Source organism: Gadus chalcogrammus, chromosome 14, assembly GCF_026213295.1.
Source record: "Gadus chalcogrammus isolate NIFS_2021 chromosome 14, NIFS_Gcha_1.0, whole genome shotgun sequence".
In the NCBI taxonomy this organism is placed as follows: Eukaryota; Metazoa; Chordata; class Actinopteri; order Gadiformes; family Gadidae; genus Gadus; species Gadus chalcogrammus.
The window spans coordinates 1,406,313-1,423,806 of record NC_079425.1 but is presented as its reverse complement, the minus strand read 5'-3'; the positions used below and the strand labels follow the sequence as shown (position 1 = coordinate 1,423,806).

The following is a 17,494-nucleotide window of genomic DNA, read 5'->3' as shown; positions in this document are numbered from 1 at the left end:
GTGTTCAGGTGTGTGTGTTCAGGTGTGTGTGATCAGGTGTGTGTGTTCAGGTGTGTGTGTTCAGGTGTGTGTGTGTTCAGGTGTGTGTGTGTTCAGGTGTGTGTGTGTTCAGGTGTGTGTGTGTTCAGGTGTGTGTGTTCAGGTGTGTGTGTTCAGGTGTTTGTGTTCAGGTGTGTGTGTTCAGGTGTTTGTGTTCAGGTGTGTGTGTTCAGGTGTGTGTGTTCAGGTGTGTGTGTTCAGGTGTGTGTGTTCAGGTGTTTGTGTTCAGGTGTGTGTGTTCAGGTGTGTGTGATCAGGTGTGTGTGATCAGGTGTGTGTGTTCAGGTGTGTGTGTTCAGGTGTGTGTGTTCAGGTGTGTGTGTTCAGGTGTGTGTGTTCAGGTGTGTGTGTTCAGGTGTGTGTGTTCAGGTGTGTGTGTTCAGGTGTGTGTGTTCAGGTGTGTGTGTTCAGGTGTGTGTGTTCAGGTGTGTGTGTTCAGGTGTGTGTGTTCAGGTGTGTGTGTGTTCAGGTGTGTGTGTTCAGGTGTGTGTGTTCAGGTGTGTGTGTGTTCAGGTGTGTGTGTTCAGGTGTGTGTGTTCAGGTGTGTGTGTGTTCAGGTGTGTGTGTGTTCAGGTGTGTGTGTTCAGGTGTGTGTGTTCAGGTGTGTGTGTTCAGGTGTGTGTGTGTTCAGGTGTGTGTGTTCAGGTGTGTGTGTTCAGGTGCGCGTGTTCAGGTGTGTGTGTTCAGGTGTGTGTGTGTTCAGGTGTGTGTGTTCAGGTGTGTGTGTTCAGGTGTTTGTGTTCAGGTGTGTGTGTTCAGGTGTGTGTGTTCAGGTGCGCGTGTTCAGGTGTGTGTGCTGATTTCTAGAAGGAGCTTTTCTGAAAGTCGTTTTGGGGTTTGGGGCGTCAGTGTTATGGGGGTGGGGGGGCAGAGTTGTGGTTCCAGTCAGACACCCGGAGTCCTGCGGCCTGGCTCACTGCTGGAGGGGGGCCGGGCTCAAGCTTCAACACACACAGTGACATACTGTATAGAGATGTGTGTGTGTTGATGTGCGTCGAAAGGAAATGAGCATTTGGAGGGGTGGGGGCATCAAAGCTGTGGTTAATTACAGGCCTTGAAGGCTGTTTTGTTAGTAATGACACACACACACACACACACACACACACACACACACACACACACACACACACACACAGGGGATCCAGGAGGTTTGTAATTGGCTCAGTAAAACAAACAACTATTAGAGGTTTCAGACTCAGGGGGCGGAGCGGCGAGGGAGACAGGAAGTGCTCAGATAACGAGGATGGACGGCAGTATCCCCCCACTGAGTGGAGGAACTCATTAACACAGAGACCGCATCCACTAACAATCACTGATAGAGGAATGGAGGAGAGGAAGATGAGGTCTGACAGAGGAATGGAGACTGGTGGACTGTTGTGACGGGAGGAAGGGAAGAACATGCACCCACACGCACGCATAACTAAAGGTCACTTGTACCCACAGAACTGGAATGGTTCTCCCTTATGGTCTTGTTGAACAACTATAGTGTGTGTTTGTGTGTGTTTGCCGCGTTCGTGTGGGTATGTGTGCAAGTGTGTGATCGACATGGTGTGGCATTGTTTTTGACAAATTACTTTCTTGTATGTGACACAATTATCTCAGTCGCTCATGGTCTTCAGATCTCTCGCTCTCGCTGTCTCTCTCTCTCTCGCTCTCTCTCTCTTTTCCTCGCCTTCGCTCTCTCCCTCGCTGTCTCCCTTGCTCTCTGTCTCACTCTCTCTCTCTCTCTCTCTCTCTCTCTCTCTCTCTGTCTTGCTCACTCTCTCTCTGTCTTGCTCTCTCTCTCTCTCTCTCTCTCTCTCTCTCTCTCTCTCTCTCTCTCTCTCTCTCTCTCTGTCTTGCTCACTCTCTCTCTCTTGCTCTCTCTCGCTCTAGATAAATAGTCTAAGAGTTTAATGAGAGTTTTGATTGAGCGTTCCATCAGTGAACTTCCAGTGGGTCTTATCAAAGGATTCAGAGATGCACGAGGGGAAGTTGCGTTTGTTTGTCTTTTCTGACAGTCTGTCAACGTGAGGAGTTCACATTTCTGACACGAAGACATTACCTTTGAGGGAAACAAATTTACAGGCATAAACAATGCATTTTCCACCATCACAATACATGATACGGATATGGAAATTGAGAATGGATTTTATTTATTTATTTAGTCAGTTTGTTTATTTGATCATTTATACATTAAACCAGTGTTGTCTATGCTGCAGCATTCATGTTTTATTAGGACTATAAAAGAGCAGTCATGGATTGTACTCGTTTTAATATATATATCTATATATATTGCATCCATATTATTTACCCATTTGTTTTACTTAAAACCACCCTTTCCCCTCGCAGTTGTTTTATATTTAAAACATGTTTTCATAAAAAAATAAAATAAAAAGAGTATATGAAATTATTGGAACAGCTTTTAAAATAAAACAAAAAGATGAATGCTGTCAAACAGTCATAAATATGTTATTGTGATGTTGCAGCTATTGATTCGCTACGAAATGTGATTTTTATAACCAGAGGCAGCGTGAAGAACGCAAACAGCTCCCGGGGTCTGTGATCCTGAACGTTTGAGGGATGAGAGACGGAGGCAGGTCTCTTTGAAACCCTTCCTCCTGTCCCGGTGTTCCCTTCCTCTCCTGCTGTCATCAGTTGTCTTTAATCACAGGTCTGATCTTCTGTTTGGTGGTTCTTGTCAGAGATCCTTCGATCATCCATCCCAGCTCTTTCCCTGTTGACTCATTATTGCTGTGCTCACCTCAGATGACACCCTTTAGTTAATTACCCTCTTGCACCTCCCTCCCTCTCTCCCTCTCTCCCTCTCCCCATCCCTCCCTCTCTCCCTCTCCCCATCCCTCCCTCCCTCCCTCCCTCCCTCCCTCCCTCCCTCCCCATCTCCCCCTCCCACCCCCCCCTCCCTCTCTCGCCATCCCTCCTTCCACCCTCAGATCATTTTGCCTCCATCTGTCACTCTCCAGAGTCCCCCCCCTCTCTGCTCCCTCCCCCTGCCGACAGACACCCAGGTGGCTCTGAACACCTGAGACTAGACGATGAACACCTGAGACTAGACGGTGAACACCTGAGACTAGACGATGAACACCTGAGACTAGACGATGAACACCTGAGACTAGACGGTGAACACCTGAGACTAGACGGTGAACACCTGAGACTAGACGGTGAACACCTGAGACTAGACGATGAACACCTGAGACTAGACGGTGAACACCTGAGACTAGACGATGAACACCTGAGACTAGACGGTGAACACCTGAGACTAGACGATGAACACCTGAGACTAGACGGTGAACACCTGAGACTAGACGATGAACACCTGAGACTAGACGGTGAACACCTGAGACTAGACGGTGAACACCTGAGACTAGACGGTGAACACCTGAGACTAGACGGTGAACACCTGAGACTAGACGATGAACACCTGAGACTAGACGATGAACACCTGAGACTAGACGGTGAACACCTGAGACTAGACGGTGAACACCTGAGACTAGACGATGAACACCTGAGACTAGACGGTTTGCAAACCGTTGATCTGATGTGAGTTTTAGTTTGAACAGGTCCTGGGTCCCGCCCCTTGGCGCGTCGTCTCCCTTCCTGTCTTCGTCACGATTCAGCCGTTCATGTGTTCATTCAGATCCACGGCTGGAAACCATTTCTACGTCCAAGATTCAAAATGTGTGTGTGTGTGTGTGTGTGTGTGTGTGTGTGTGTGTGTGTGTCACGCTGAGTCGGTTCACAGCAGCCCCTCAGGTAACTGTAAGTCGCCCCTCTGACTGCGAGCCCCCCACTGTGTATTAAAGACCTCTAGATGGTCAGCTGGCGAGACGTTTCAGACCAACGGACCGGGCGGTGTCTCTTAGAGATAATGATGAGCCTTTCTTTCCCTAAGGGCCTTTCCTGGAACAGATGTTGTCTTGTTGATAGCCCACATGTAAAGGCGATCTGCGTGACGTTTGGCCTTTATCCTCCTGCTCCGCGCTGGGTAGCGGCTAGGTGATGTAGCTCGTTACTGAGCAGGCTCCTCTTGACACTTCTTGGGGGTTGCATGCTAATTACCCACCCCCCCATCCCCCCCCCCATGTAATGGTTTAGTGAAGCAGAAAGTCAAATTGAATCAAAGAGGCTTAATCGAAAAGGGCATGAGCTAGGCTAAATAGCGAGGCTAGGCTATATAGTGTTTTATAATCCGCAAGGCGTTCAACCTTTTACATTCCCGAGCCTTCTTCACGATACGTGTGGTTATTGGTACGCCCTCACCGTGCACTGTACTGCTCATCTATTATTCAACACACACACACACACACACACACACACACACACACACACACACACACACACACACACACACACACACACACACACACACACACACCACACACTCTATCTTTCACACATATGTACCACTGGCTGCTGAGTGGGAGTGAGCCATAGCTCGGCCTACAAATGAGAAAAAGCAGTGTGGCATGACCAGGCGGTCCGGAGAACAGGACCTCATTAATTATGGACACACACACACACACACACACACACACACACACACACACACACACACACACACACACACACACACACACACACACACACACACACACACACACACTATCTTGCGTGGCCATTGGCCAAGCTTGGATCTCTTTTTGGGAAGTGATTTGCATTCCGTACCGTGCGTGTGCGTGTGCGTGTGCGTGTGCACGCTCCCACCAAAGGCGTGCTGGGCGGCCGCCCTAATTAGGCGTCTGATAGCGTAGCTCTCGTCGTAAACACACGTGGTAAACCCCCTCTTTGTCCCGCTTATTAATACACTACTCCCACATAATTGATATTTTTTAATTGGAAGGAATTATGTGCAGGCGCATCGTTGAACGGCCGTGCTCGGTCGCTAGCGCGAACGCTGTCGTCTCTCCCTCCCCACGCCTCCTCCCTCCCCACCTGCTCTCCGCTGTCACCTGAGAAACGCTTTCATCTCTCAGCCGTCCCCCCGTCTGCGGCGGGGGGGCGCGGTGTGTTGTGGCTCCTGGGCGCAGCGACTGTCAACACGCTGAAGTCTGCCACCGGTTGGGTTCTGTTCCTGTAATAAAACACTTGATGGGCCGTCAGGAGAAGAGCGCCACATCAAATCAAAGAGCCGCCTGTCTGGCTTTGGTTGTCACAAAGTTTCACCTCAAAGACTCAACGTCGGCTTAGAGCAGTGAACACATTCTGTTGAGTGTTTTAAACCAATTTCCTCCAGCAGTTATTTAGTGTGTTCATCTTGCCCGCCAAATCCACGTGATGCGAGTCCCTCCCAGTGTCACGTTACGCATCCAGCTGAGACGCTGTCCTTAGTCACGGGAAATCAACTGGATGTATCGTTCAATGATGACCCTACTTCAGGGACCCATACTTCAGTATGTATTACAAACTATTATTGCATTGTATTATTGCAGCAAAAATAAAAAAACGCTGTTAACCATCAGCAGACATGGCCGATTCTACAAATGATCAGAGGCCTCTTACATGAAGATAGATGTATGGCCCTGCAGGTAAGAGAGGCCGAACGAGGCAGCAGCAGCAGCAGCTCTGTGCTGTCATCCATCCGGAGTAACGAGCCTCTGCAGGCCTAGAGGCAGGCGGCAGCCACCAGCCAATGAGAGCAGGGGGGTCAGCGCTGGGGGGACCGCATAAATACATGTTGAGCAGGACCCCCCCCCCCCCCCCCCCCCCCCTCCTCCTAGAAGTGCTGATGCTGTGCAGACCGGGTCCGTGTTTACGTTGCAGCGCTGCTCTCTGCGGTGGTTAGAGGGGGGGGGGGGGCGAGGGTCTCGTACCGGGGGGGGGGGGGAGGGTCTCGTACCGAGAGGGGGGGGGGGGGGGGGCGGGGTCTCGTACCGGGGGGGGGCAGCGGACCCGGGCGTCTGCAGGGCAGCATCATCCTCCCAGTGCCGGCAGCAGCAGTACGCTCTCCGTGTGTCCACTGAGCCGGGCTCCCAGGGCGGGACGACATGCGTCTCCCGCTCGGCTCCGGACCGACTGAACAGGGCACTGCAGAACACACACATGTAGCACGCACGCACACACGCATATAGCACGCACACACATGTAGCACGCAGACACACACATATAGCACGCACGCACACACATGTAGCACGCACGCACACACACATATAGCACGCACGCACACACGCACAGGCATGTCTGGCCACACTGGCAGCGTACACAGAAGGAAGCGTGTGAGTGAAGCAATAAATAACACAACACAACACCCTTCAACCGGAAGAGTGATGGGGGGGGGGGGGGGGGGGGGGAGAAAGGAGCTATAGGTGTGTGTGTGTGTGTGTGTTTGGTGAATCGTTTTGAGAAGGAGAAAATATTCTCCGGGGGCCTCCTACCGATGGCGGCCGTCTTTTGGACCCTGACGGATGGGTGCTGGAGACACTGAACGGCGTGGCGTGCGTGCGTGCGTGCGTGCGCACACGGACCGTGTGTGGAGGACGAGGACGATGAGTGTCTGCGGAGAGTCTGATGCTGTGATCAGATGAGCGATGGCCTTCAGGACGCGTGGACCCAGGGTCTGTGGAGCTGTCTCCTCTACCCCACAGAGCGAGCATACAGCCCCCCCTACAGCCCCCCCCCAGCCCCCTGCTAAGACCAGTCCCCCTGCAGGCCCAGTGGAAGCTGCACCAGTGTACCAGGTTGGCAGTGACGGACGGCAACCCCCCCCCCCCCTTACTGCGGCTCCTCTCATTCACCAGTCCGGTGGGGTTCTTCCTGTTGTGTTTATTTCTGATTGGTTGGAGAAAACAGGAGTTCTGCAGTAATACGTTTGTATCGAGAGAGGCGGAGCTAACGATGTCTACGGCGCTTTCTGCTCTGGATCAGCAAAACAAATGTAAATGACCCAGACCAGCTCTCCCTCGTGAACCAGTCCACCAATTAGTCTCTAAACCCGGCCCTCTCTGATCCCAGTCCAGGGGGAGATGCGTCTGTGGTTTTTAATGCGCTCGCAAAGAACCCAGTTTTGTCGAGCTAACGAACCATGCGTTTAATATCCATCTTTGTTCTTGTCTTTTCATTCTAACCTCCTCCTCCTGTTTCCCTCCAGCCGTGCGTCGTTGCGGAGGTGCTCCCAGTGTCAGACCGCTCGCTACTGCAACGCGTCCTGCCAGGTACCGGGTCCGAGTCGACACAAGCTTTTCATATTCACAATGGTTTAATAGCACTGAACACATCCTCGTGTGTGTGTGTGTGTGTGTGTGTGTGTGTGTGTGTGTGTGTGTGTGTGTGTGTGTGTGTGTGTGTGTGTGTGTGTGTGTGTGTGTGTGTGTGTGTGTGTGTGTGTGTGTGTGTGTGTGTGTGTGTGTGTCCAGCGGCGGGCATGGTCCGTCCATAAGAGAGAGTGTGTGTGTCTCCGGGACCTCCTGCCGAGAGCCCCGACCGACTCGGTGCGGCTGGCAGCCAGGATCCTCCTCACCCCCACGGTACGGTACTGTGGTCCATCCCCTCTGCTGTGATCCACCCCCCCTCTACTGTGGTCCACCCCCTCTACTGTGGTCCACCCCTCTACTGTGGTCCATCCCCTCTACTGTGGTCCACCCCCTCTACTGTGGTCCATCCCCTCTACTGTGGTCCACCCCCTCTACTGTGATCCATCCCCTCTACTGTGGTCCATCCCCTCTACTGTGGTCCACCCCCTCTACTGTGGTCCATCCCCTCTATAGGTACTGTGATCCATCCCCTCTACTGTGATCCATCCCCTCTATAGGGACTGTGGTCCACCCCCTCTATAGGTACTGTGGTCCATCCCCTCTATAGGTACTGTGATCCATCCCCTCTACTGTGATCCATCCCCTCTATAGGGACTGTGATCCATCCCCTCTATAGGTACTGTGGTCCATCCCCTCTATAGGGACTGTGATCCATCCCCTCTATAGGGACTGTGGTCCATCCCCTCTATAGGGACTGTGATCCATCCCCTCTATAGGGACTGTGTTCCATCCCCTCTATAGGTACTCTGGTCCATCCCCTCTACTGTGATCCATCCCCTCTATAGGTACTGTGGTCCATCCCCTCTATAGGGACTGTGATCCATCCCCTCTATAGGGACTGTGGTCCATCCCCTCTATAGGGACTGTGTTCCATCCCCTCTATAGGTACTCTGGTCCATCCCCTCTACTGTGATCCATCCCCTCTATAGGGACTGTGGTCCATCCCCTCTATAGGGACTGTGATCCATCCCCTCTACTGTGATCCATCCCCTCTACTGTGGTCCATCCATGGATTAAAGTTCTCCGTCGCTACGACGGATTTCCGTCATTTGGAGTTCACAGAGGCCACTTCACATCTCCGATAACGTCGGGACAAATTTACAAACAGGCGTCATTTGGATAAACTAATCGCATATTAAGGATCTAAATAGGTACTTTCTCGCATAAAAAAATATTAAAACTTAAGAAAGTGATGTATTAACAGCACTGAAGCGAGAATTAAAACAGCTTTTAGCAGCTTTACCGCTACCGCTGCCGCGAAATGCATTCTGGGAAACTTGCATACTGTATACTGCGGTGCAGTCGGTCTGCTGTATACTGCATACTGAATCCCACATTCAGTATGCAGTATACAGTACATACTGCGCAGTATTTAGTCGGCAGTACGGTAGTATGCAGTTTCGAACATGGACATAATACACGCGTGTATTATGTCGTCATACGTCAACGCCGGTAAAATTGTCAAATTATATAGTGAGTATTTAAAAGGTCTACCGTTAAAATTGACTGAAAACACAAGCATTTTAATGTACATCCCGATTATATATTAAATATAACAAATAAATAATAATAATAAAACATGTAATGAAAAGTTATGTAGATGCTTGATTTTTTTAGAGAGTAAAATATGAGACAAGCTTTGCAAAAAAAAAATCTTAGAGTCTAATTGAAAAGACAACAAAGAAATTGCAATAGATGCAAAAGAACAGCTGTTTAAAATCCTCCTCCTGTAAAACAGTATTGGTCGAGCATTTAAACGTGATGGCTGCATTTGGTGCTGACGTCTTATACATTTGTATTTCTTAAGCAGGTGTCAAGAAACCTAACCTGGAACATGTTTCACACACTGCACGTGACTTGGCTGTAGCGCGAATAAAATTTCAGTCAGAAGATTTTTTTTCACTTTAATCCCTGGGTCCATCCCCTCTATAGGTACTGTGGTCCATCCCCTCTACTGTGATCCATCCCCTCTACTGTGGTCCATCCCCTCTATAGGTACTGTGGTCCATCCCCTCTATAGGGACTGTGATCCATCCCCTCTATAGGGACTGTGGTCCATCCCCTCTATAGGGACTGTGTTCCATCCCCTCTATAGGGACTGTGTTCCATCCCCTCTATAGGGACTGTGATCCATCCCCTCTATAGGGACTGTGATCCATCCCCTCTACTGTGATCCATCCCCTCTACTGTGGTCCATCCCCTCTATAGGGACTGTGGTCCATCCCCTCTATAGGGACTGTGATCCATCCCCTCTACTGTGATCCATCCCCTCTACTGTGGTCCATCCCCTCTATAGGGACTGTGATCCATCCCCTCTACTGTGATCCATCCCCTCTACTGTGGTCCACCCCCTCTATAGGTACTGTGGTCCACCCCCTCTATAGGTACTGTGGTCCATCCCCTCTATAGGTACTGTGGTCCATCCCCTCTATAGGGACTGTGATCCATCCCCTCTATAGGGACTGTGATCCATCCCCTCTATAGGGACTGTGATCCATCCCCTCTACTGTGGTCCATCCCCTCTACTGTGGTCCATCCCCTCTACTGTGGTCCATCCCCTCTACTGTGATCCATCCCCTCTACTGTGGTCCATCCCCTCTACTGTGGTCCATCCCCTCTACTGTGGTCCATCCCCTCTACTGTGGTCCATCCCCTCTACTGTGGTCCATCCCCTCTACTGTGGTCCATCCCCTCTACTGTGGTCCATCCCCTCTATAGGGACTGTGGTCCATCCCCTCTATAGGTACTGTGGTCCATCCCCTCTATAGGGACTGTGATCCATCCCCTCTACTGTGATCCATCCCCTCTATAGGTACTGTGGTCCATCCCCTCTATAGGGACTGTGATCCATCCCCTCTACTGTGGTCCATCCCCTCTACTGTGATCCATCCCCTCTACTGTGATCCATCCCCTCTACTGTGATCCATCCCCTCTACTGTGATCCATCCCCTCTATAGGTACTGTGGTCCATCCCCTCTATAGGTACTGTGGTCCATCCCCTCTATAGGGACTGTGATCCATCCCCTCTACTGTGATCCATCCCCTCTATAGGTACTGTGGTCCATCCCCTCTATAGGGACTGTGATCCATCCCCTCTACTGTGATCCATCCCCTCTACTGTGGTCCATCCCCTCTACTGTGATCCATCCCCTCTACTGTGATCCATCCCCTCTACTGTGATCCATCCCCTCTACTGTGATCCATCCCCTCTACTGTGTTCCATCCCCTCTATAGGGACTGTGATCCATCCCCTCTATAGGTACTGTGATCCATCCCCTCTATAGGGACTGTGATCCATCCCCTCTATAGGGACTGTGATCCATCCCCTCTACTGTGATCCATCCCCTCTATAGGTACTGTGATCCATCCCCTCTATAGGTACTGTGATCCATCCCCTCTATAGGGACTGTGATCCATCCCCTCTACTGTGATCCATCCCCTCTACTGTGGTCCATCCCCTCTACTGTGATCCATCCCCTCTACTGTGATCCATCCCCTCTACTGTGATCCATCCCCTCTACTGTGATCCATCCCCTCTACTGTGTTCCATCCCCTCTATAGGGACTGTGATCCATCCCCTCTATAGGTACTGTGATCCATCCCCTCTATAGGGACTGTGATCCATCCGCTCTATAGGGACTGTGATCCATCCCCTCTACTGTGATCCATCCCCTCTATAGGTACTGTGATCCATCCCCTCTATAGGTACTGTGATCCATCCCCTCTATAGGGACTGTGATCCATCCCCTCTATAGGGACTGTGTTCCATCCCCTCTATAGGGACTGTGATCCATCCCCTCTATAGGTACTGTGATCCATCCCCTCTATAGGGACTGTGTTCCATCCCCTCTATAGGGACTGTGATCCATCCCCTCTATAGGGACTGTGTTCCATCCCCTCTATAGGGACTGTGATCCATCCCCTCTATAGGGACTGTGATCATCCCCTCTACTGTGATCCATCCCCTCTATAGGGACTGTGATCCATCCCCTCTATAGGTACTGTGATCCATCCCCTCTACTGTGATCCATCCCCTCTACTGTGATCCATCCCCTCTATAGGGACTGTGATCCATCCCCTCTACTGTGATCCATCCCCTCTATAGGTACTCTGATCCATCCCCTCTACTGTGATCCATCCCCTCTACTGTGATCCATCCCCTCTACTGTGATCCATCCCCTCTATAGGTACTCTGATCCATCCCCTCTATAGGGACTGTGATCCATCCCCTCTATAGGGACTGTGATCATCCCCTCTACTGTGATCCATCCCCTCTATAGGGACTGTGATCCATCCCCTCTATAGGTACTCTGATCCATCCCCTCTATAGCAGGGGTGCTCAAAGTTTTGACAGCTGAGGGCCAATTTAGGAACCCAGAATTTGACTGAGGGCCGCCAAAGGGAAGAAGTTTTGGCGGGAAACGCCGTCAGCTTCCCAGTGGTGAAAAAAAACATTGCACCGCAGACCTCTGGGAGTCAGGTCAAGTGAGGTCTAAATCACGAAACTGAGGTTCTTCCTTTCAAATTGATGTAAATTTCAACTGATGTAAAAAATATATATTTTTACTTACATCTGTATGTCATTGCGGGCCGCCAGGAATGTTTCTGCGGGCCGCCATTGGCCCGCGGGCCGCCATTGGCCCGCGGGCCGCCATTGGCCCGAGGGCCGCACATTGAGAGCCAATGCTCTATAGGTACCTCATAACCCTCTCTGTAGAATGTACAAATAACAAAGAGCTTGTCAGTGAGGCCTATGAAGTAGTACGTTAAGTCTCCAACTCAACTGAACGAGGATGAAGAATAAGGTTGTTATGCGTTTATTTCTAGTTGAATTCATCGACAAAGCAGAGCGAGGAGCTGTACACCCTAGAAGAGCACGAGTCACGTAAGACCCCTTCCTTCATTACAATCCTTCTTCCTTTTGAAAGTGCTTATTGATGTAGGGGTGTGTGTGTGTGTGTGTGTGTGTGTATATATTTTTATTTTATTGATAACAACATTGGCATATACTGATCAAAACAGGACGACACAAAAAAAAAGCCTATAGTGCAATTAAACGATGAACATACAAACACACTGCCCTGAACACAGCAGTCGGGCTACTGCTTCTTTGTTTTGAGCCAAAGAAAAAAAAATATACACATTAACGCCGTTAAAATTGGTTTGCGTTAACGCCGTTAATAACGAGTTAAACTGACAGCACTAATATATAGTTATATAACCCGAGCGTTACTCCCAGCTGGGGGTCTTAAAGGCTAACGTCTTCTTCTCCTCCAGAGCCCTCCAGACGTTGGGTTCTGTCACCCTAAACACACCTTTCTGCCCCCTCAGACCTGGACTCCATGTCCGAGCAGAAGAGGCGGGGCCTGTCCCAGCTGGCGGACATGTTGCAGATCTACCTGCAGCCCGAGGTCCCGGACCTCATGGAGGAAATGACATCACTCCCACCGTCCTGCCAAGACCCCCTCAGCCTCCTCGCAAAGGTGGGCTTAACCGCGCACAACACACACACACACACACACACACACACACACACACACACACACACACACACACACACACACACACACACACACACACACACACACACACACACACACAATGGACATACGTTTATGGCTTTTTGCGTCGCCCAGTGTGTGAGGGTAACATAACATATGTCTCAGATCCTCTCTGGTGTGTGTGTGTGTGTGTGTGTGTGTGTGTGTGTGTGCGTGCATTCAACTCTTAAAAGACACCAGGTGTTTGCATGTCAATCGAAACCACAGACTAATTATCCGTTTGTTAACATGAGCCGCTCTCCCTCGCTCTCTCACGCTCCCCTGGTATTTAATGGGAGGCCTAGTGTGTGTGTGTGTGTGTGTGTGTGTGTGTCAGTGAGGAGGTGTTTTGTGGTCGGCTGGCCGGGGGATTAGGGGTTCGTTCTAATTGAGAGCATCCCTGCCTTCAGTTAGCCGAGAACGGCATCATGGGAACACAATGTTTAAACGAGCTCCAGACTCCAAACCCTAGTGGTGGTTATTTACTGAGAACTAAGATTGTGACAGTGTGTGTATCCCCAGCATCCATTATGTCTGTGCCACTATTATAGCAGAATATTTATGGTCCCGCTTGTCATACATGGGGTATTCATCAATTGGACTTTTGAAGACGTCAACACAACATGATTTATGCAAAAAAATTAAGCAATGGCTAACAGATGAGATTTTGTAATATTATTATTAATTTTCTCAATGTGTGACACACACGCACACACTCTTGTATGTCCTGATCATTAAATGTAAAACTTTATTGAATCACCTTTAAAGAATAAAGTGTGCATACATTTACAGGTGTGTGTGTGTGTGTGTGTGTGTGTGTGTGTGTGTGTGTGTGTGTGTGTGTGTGTGTGTGTGTGTGTGTGTGTGTGTGTGTGTGTGTGTGTGTGTGTGTGTGTGTGTGTGTGTGTGTACTACTGTGCTTGTTGGAGTCACCAGCGTACACAGCTTTTTAAATTGGGTTTGAGGTCTCAGATGGAATCTCGTCTGCTGCCTGGAGAGGCACCGAGAATACTGACGGGAGTCAAGAGAGTGGGGAGGGGAGGAGGAGGAGGAGGAAGGGAGGCAGATGACATGGCAGCAATTATATATAGTTATTACACGGCTCTTCTCAATGCCGTGGAACGCTCCGTTCACTTGCATGGGACATTCACAACTTCCGGCGGTGAATTATATTGATAATTCACCGTTGCTAAGTATAATTGGCCGCTGTTAAGGAAAGTGTTTTTTTTGCCGCCTTTCGTATCACTCCATAAGTAGTCCGGTCACTTATAAACCCCAGCGTACTCGGTTGCTAAGCGACGTCAACGTCTTTGGCGGACTGTTTCTCTGCTGATCAACGCTACGAATGCTGGTAGCAACTAAATTGTAAAAAGGCACACCATGTGAAGTTATATTTTCTCATTTTGGCAAGTTGCCGTGTAATAAGCGGAATAATGTGTAGAACGTCGCCGGTCATTATCGAAAATAAGCCCCTTCAGGGTGAACAGGACACCTCCGCTTCGTGTCGGTGTCCTGTTCGCCCTGTCGGGGTTTATTTCCCCGATAATGACCGGCGTTCTATTATCCCTTACATATACTATCTACAGTCAAAATATCAGATCATGATATTGAATGTCCTGAAGCTCTGTATGTTTGTGTGTCGAGGTTTATGTGTGTGTGTCCACACGCCCTCCCACCGAGAACCAAGGTCATCCCAGATCTGAGACTGAAAACACAATCACTGATGACCTCTGTGGGTGTCTGAGGTCGCTGGCCGGATCCTTCCAGAGAGCGGGAAGTAAACGGCTCATCTGATCATCTGAGGCCACACACACACACACACACACACACACACACACACACACACACACACACACACACACACACACACACACACACACACACACACACACACACACACACACACACACACACACACACACACACACACACACATCCAGTAAAGAACAAGGCAGGGGTTGGTTACTGAGCTGATATCTTTGCTGCTGTCCGACACTTTTCACATCAAGGCAAACAGTCCCGAATCATAACACGTGTTCTTGTGTTAACATCTTAGTTTAAGAGATGAGTTGTGATTAGCAAGCAGCAGTCCAAGTAGACGATAAACAAGTCTTGGACTTGGAAATATTTGCATAATGATTTGTTGGTGGAGGGATTTAAAACTGGTTTAGCTGATAATAAACAATCTTTTAAGTCAATCTTATTCATGAAGTGAGTGCATTAATCCGGAGAGCCAACAGGGGGCACTGTTCACACACCCCACCGACGCGGACTGTTTCTTCTATATTTTCCTGATTCCAATGATGTTTATCAGGACCTCAATGGCCGCTCCGAGCCCTCTGTGGTCGTCTCTTCTGACCCCGGCCCCGTCCGCATCTCCTCCTGCATCTCCTCTAGCATCTCAATGATTATCTCCCTCCCCCCTCCCTCCCTCCCTCGCTCGCGTCCCTCCCTCCCTCCCTCCCTCCCTCCCTCCCTCCCTCCCTCCCTTCCCTCCCCCATCTCTGGAGGGGTCCTCCGCCTCTCTCTTCGGCACCCATGTTGTTTGCCTCTTCATTCTCCTCCACCTGCCCCGCCCCAGGCCCCGCCCCTGGCCCCGCCCCTGGCTCCGCCTCCATCTCTGATAACTGCAGTCCGCTTACACATGAAGGCTTTATTAAGACCTCTAGCAGGGCTACATGAAATAGGAAATAACCGTGCGTGCGTGCGTGCGTGCGTGCGTGTGTGAGCAAAGGGTAGTGGTCCTGGTGTTTTACATTAATGATGTGTGCAATGCTAGTAAACCATTCTAAATAACAACACACACACACACACACACACACACACACACACACACACACACACACACACACACACACACACACACACACATATTAAATATATATATCCAGGCACCGTAGCCGTGCAGTGATGCCGGAGCCTCATCAGGCCTAATGCCCCCTGGAGGGGCTCCGGGGGACATCAGGCCTAATGCCCCCTGGAGGGGCTCCGGGGGGCTGTTTGTGCGGCCGGCTGCGTGTGGACGTGTACGCTGCTCAGCGGGCGCTAGTGACAGAACCGCGGTGCTGAGAGCGGGCTCGGGGTGTGTGTGACCAGGCTGCCGTGGTGCAATATGCAGTGACGGATGAGATCTGTCCACGCTACGTTTTATTGCCTCCCCTCAGGCTCTCTCTCTCTCTCTCTCTCTCTCTCTCTCTCTCTCTCTCATCCTCTCTCTCTCTCCTCATCTCGGTACTCAGATCTCCTCTCTCGTCTCTCTCTCCTCTCTCTCTCTCTCTCGTCTCTCTCTCTCCTCTCTCCTCCTCATCTCTCTCTCATCTCTCTCTCTCCTCTCTCTCTCTCTCATCTCTCTCTCATCTCCTCGTCTCTCTCTCTCTCTCTCTCTCTCTCTCTCTCTGTGTGTGTGATCTGTGCGTATGTGATGATGTGGTGGTCTGTTTGGGGGGGGGGGGGTGTTAGTGGGTTCCTACTTGCATGCTACTGGTGTGTGAGAACTTATTGTTATGCTGAATGGGTCCTCGCTGCAGAGGTTTCACACATGCTTTCCCCTCATACGATTTCTCACAGGTTCCTTTCTTGTAACCTCCGCATTATCCCATAAAGCGTGCACACACACACGCACGCGCGCACACACTCACACACAGATCCCTTGCCTTTCGCTTTTTTTACTCGTTCCTTTCTCCCACCTGTTCATTCATTCACTCACTCATGTGTGTCGTTTCCATCGTCACTGTGTTCCCTCCTCTTCTCTCCCTCTAGTCGCTCCATCCTCTGACCCTCTTAAAGGACCTGTGCTCACATAACACCTCCCAGCCATCGCACAGCTTAATTTCCTTTGATTATTTGTGGTGCAACATCTACAGACACATCTTTCACATGTATTTCCTTTATTAGATGGTCTTCGTTGTTCAGCAAGACATGTTGGTCGTATTCAAATCAACACTGCGTAAAGTTCACCCTGGTTCTACTGTACACAGCCCTTTTGCTGGTTAAATGGTCCTTTTTATACTGCATTGTTTGGAAAGATCGTGAACAAAAACCTGGGTTTGTGTTTATGCTTGCATGTGTCTCCTACACCACTTCCAAAGTCCGTAGATGGCCAGTGATCTAACCCTACTGAATGCTGCTCGTGTCCTGTAAGGTATATTATCATACAGTGAGGGGTTAAAGGAAGGGACAGTCAGGCTTGAGAGAGAACACAGACTCTGGGAGAGGGAGACAGGGACTCTGCATGAGTCGTTGGGTTCTGCTTGCCTGGCTCTATTGGCTGCAGTCGCCAGACTCGAGTTAAACAAGGAAGAGCAAAATACAGCAGGGAGAGAGAAGGGTATGAATTGATCACCAAAGAGAAAAAGCTAATTGTGCGAGTATGATAGAAGAGAAAATATTGGGAATGAAATATTGATGGAATATAGGATAATCTTTATGGAGTCTATGCAGAACATTGTTGGTAATTTAATAATGTGAGAAGCAAGGAAACTCCCAATGGAGAAACATTGACACTAGATATATCTTACTTTAACCCAGGGAGGGGGATGATTTATCTCTCACACACACCGTTTAAACCCTTGTCATGAACTGCTGTGGTTGATTCTGCTGCAAAAGCTAAATTAGGACCGGTGTAGGTGTAATTATTTGTGTATATGCGTCTATAATTGGGCTTCGTGT

At 49.9% G+C, this 17,494-nt stretch overlaps 1 protein-coding gene across 1 annotated transcript in view; it reads left to right on the top strand.

Annotated features, from left to right (window-relative positions):
• The window catches only part of LOC130403578 (histone-lysine N-methyltransferase SMYD3-like), a 36,926-nt gene that overhangs the window by 5,917 nt on the left and 13,515 nt on the right, over nt 1-17,494 (top strand). Inside the window, exons 3-6 of the mRNA XM_056607993.1 lie at nt 7,124-7,187; nt 7,389-7,499; nt 12,114-12,171; nt 12,618-12,769. Coding sequence (XP_056463968.1) covers nt 7,124-7,187; nt 7,389-7,499; nt 12,114-12,171; nt 12,618-12,769 — 385 coding nt within the window. The remainder of the gene's footprint in view (nt 1-7,123; nt 7,188-7,388; nt 7,500-12,113; nt 12,172-12,617; nt 12,770-17,494) is intronic.